Source organism: Penaeus japonicus, unplaced genomic scaffold (assembly GCF_977035675.1).
Source record: "Penaeus japonicus unplaced genomic scaffold, GWHDUDI00000001_assembly GWHDUDI00000015, whole genome shotgun sequence".
NCBI lineage: Eukaryota > Metazoa > Arthropoda > Malacostraca > Decapoda > Penaeidae > Penaeus > Penaeus japonicus.
The window spans coordinates 34,822,712-34,825,211 of NW_028234417.1; the positions used below are offsets into that span (position 1 = coordinate 34,822,712).

Sequence of the window (2,500 nt, forward strand, 5' to 3'; positions counted from 1 at the left end):
CATTTGCACGCCATTATGATATGAATACTAATGCCATAATAAATAACATTGAATCAGGACAGACAGATGATATGTGAGTCTTCTTCTGGATTATGGTACTCCCATTTGTAAAGAGCTCAGGGCGTCAACAATTGCTAATACACCACTAGACGGTATGAAATGACTGTGCTTCGGATCGAGGAATGTTTTCAGGTCTTCCAAAGTGCGAGGGTTATTTGAGTTGTCATTATATATGGCTCTTTTGTAAACCCCTGAGACACGTTCAAGGAACTTTGAAGATTCCCAGTCCTTTTCTTGGGTTTGTGTGATCTCTTCAAGAAATAGCGTCAGGATCTGCTTGTGATCTGGGACATCACTAGCGCTGATGGCATACGAGTGCCAAATACTGCCATGTCTCTTGCTTTGTACTCGGGGAAACCACCAGCAAGGCTTAAGGACGTTGCACAAGAACCTGCATGCAGACAGTACTAACTGCTGCTCATCTGTTAACCTAGAAACGATCATGTCTTCAAGCTGTGTCATCACATAAATCCATTTACCATTTTCCTTTGTTCTAGTGATATAAACAGGAACTTCCTCTTGTAAACAGTCACTCACCAATGTTGGAAGGCCATCAGTATCTTCTGGGTATTCAGTCCTCAGTACAGGGACAATGAGTACTCTCACTTGCCTTGTTATATTTCCATCATACCAGACCAAGTAAATAGTCACACCAAGCTCCTCCATGGCTATACGTGGATATGATCGCCAAATTGTCGGAATTTTGAACTTGTATGTAGCAAGCGTTGTTTTAACTTCATGATAGAATTCTTCTCTAAAACGCTTTGCAATTCCATTCATTGTTTGGTCTTCATATTTAACTTCAATTGAGCAAACTTCTTCATCATTGTGGATTACTTGATAATCTCCATATGACTCATCTTCAACTTCCCAAAACATCTGTAGAAAATCATTTGTAAAGTCATTTACTACAGTCGACTTGGGGTCTCTTTGAACAAGCTTCCCTTTGAACTTGGAGTTGTTTTTTCCTCCCATTTCTTGAAGAAGACTCTCCATCTCTCTTTCAATTATATTTTCCTTCCTTGCTTTTGTTCTCCAGCCAGTAATGTATGTTCTGAAACTATCATTATCTGAAATATTTAGATGTTCCATTTTTCTCTGAAGGATCAAATTTGTTCCATTTTCGTCTTGTGGCTTACTCAGAATATCAAGTCCAAATTTCGCTGGTAAAAGTAATGGCGAAAATTCCTTCACTAGTGCTTTATATCCTTCAGCAAGCTCTTGAATGCTTACAGGAATGGTCGAAGTGTCTTGTTCTGCTTCAGTGCGACCACGCGACGGATAGGCTTGAAGATAAGCCACACATTCCATTTGGCCTTTCATAGCTGCCACATGTGCAGCTGTGAACCCATCCTTTGACTCAATATTTATATCAGCTCCATTGAAGAGCAGATATTCTACCATGGCCAATCTTCCATAGAGTGCTGAAACATGTAACATTGTAAAACCACTTATGTCATCAATTACGCAGTTGATATCGGTATGTTTAATGAACTTACTTAGCAGCAAAACTAACCCATATCCAGATATGCATAACATCATATCTTTGCTAATGCTGCTTTTTAGTGAACCATTCAGAGCATCAGAGAGTTCATGAAGAAGAGAATCGGGCTCTTCTCCTGCTAACAATTTCATTCTTTTGCAAAACTGTTTGAATTTCTTAATTTCACTTTCCAAAGCTTCCTTGTAAAATGCACTAGGAAGCCTGCTATCATTTCCAACAGACAGAGACATGTGTAGATCTCTAAACAGAATGTACAGCATGTTCTCCTTTTTGCCCTTCAGCGCACTCCCTATTGGTGTGTCTTCCCGAGGCAGAGGGTGAAGGTGGACGTCCTCGAGGCCAAACATCTGACATGAGAGCGGAAGGCCGAGTCCTGCAGCTGCACAGAGCAATTCCCTTGCCTTCTTGCTGCGGGCGTCTTTGTCTTCTTCGTAATCTCTGGTGAACCTCCACGCGGCTTTTGGACCATTTCTTTCTATCTCTGTTGCAAATCCTTCTATATTTTCTTGTAACTCTACACTTTGTGGATCTCTACTGCTTATGCGGCTTGCTTCATCTTTTAGTTTGTTGGCATATTCCTTGAAAGGAGAAAATATACGTTAGTGACAGATATTCACAGACAATTGAGAATGATGCACTGCAACTGCATTACCTTACTTCCTTACATTACCTTTCTCAGAATGGCAGGCAGGAGAGCTGGAAGATCTGCCCTGCCGTGAGCAGCCTCCAAGGGTGTGATGCAATCCAAGGGCAGCCCACAAAGCGGAGCCCCGGCACACATCAATACCAAAGCAGCATCAAGGTTTCCTCGTTTCACAGCCTCTGTCAAGGGATCTTGTGTCGCATCCAGCGGAAGGAGAGGACTTACATGCACCAGCAACTTTTCCAGTTTTTTCACATCATTTTCTTGAGCAGCAGCAACCAGTGCTTCAAATG

General features: G+C 41.8%; 1 protein-coding gene across 1 annotated transcript in view; it reads right to left on the reverse strand.

The window, feature by feature from the left end:
• The window catches only part of LOC122254974 (uncharacterized), a 13,325-nt gene that overhangs the window by 961 nt on the left and 9,864 nt on the right, over nt 1-2,500 (reverse strand). Inside the window, exons 4-5 of the mRNA XM_043018864.2 lie at nt 2,235-2,500; nt 1-2,142 (exon numbers count right to left, since the gene is read on the reverse strand). The exon at nt 1-2,142 is cut by the window's left edge and continues 961 nt beyond it; the exon at nt 2,235-2,500 is cut by the window's right edge and continues 43 nt beyond it. Coding sequence (XP_042874798.2) covers nt 91-2,142; nt 2,235-2,500 — 2,318 coding nt within the window. The 3' untranslated portion in view covers nt 1-90. The remainder of the gene's footprint in view (nt 2,143-2,234) is intronic.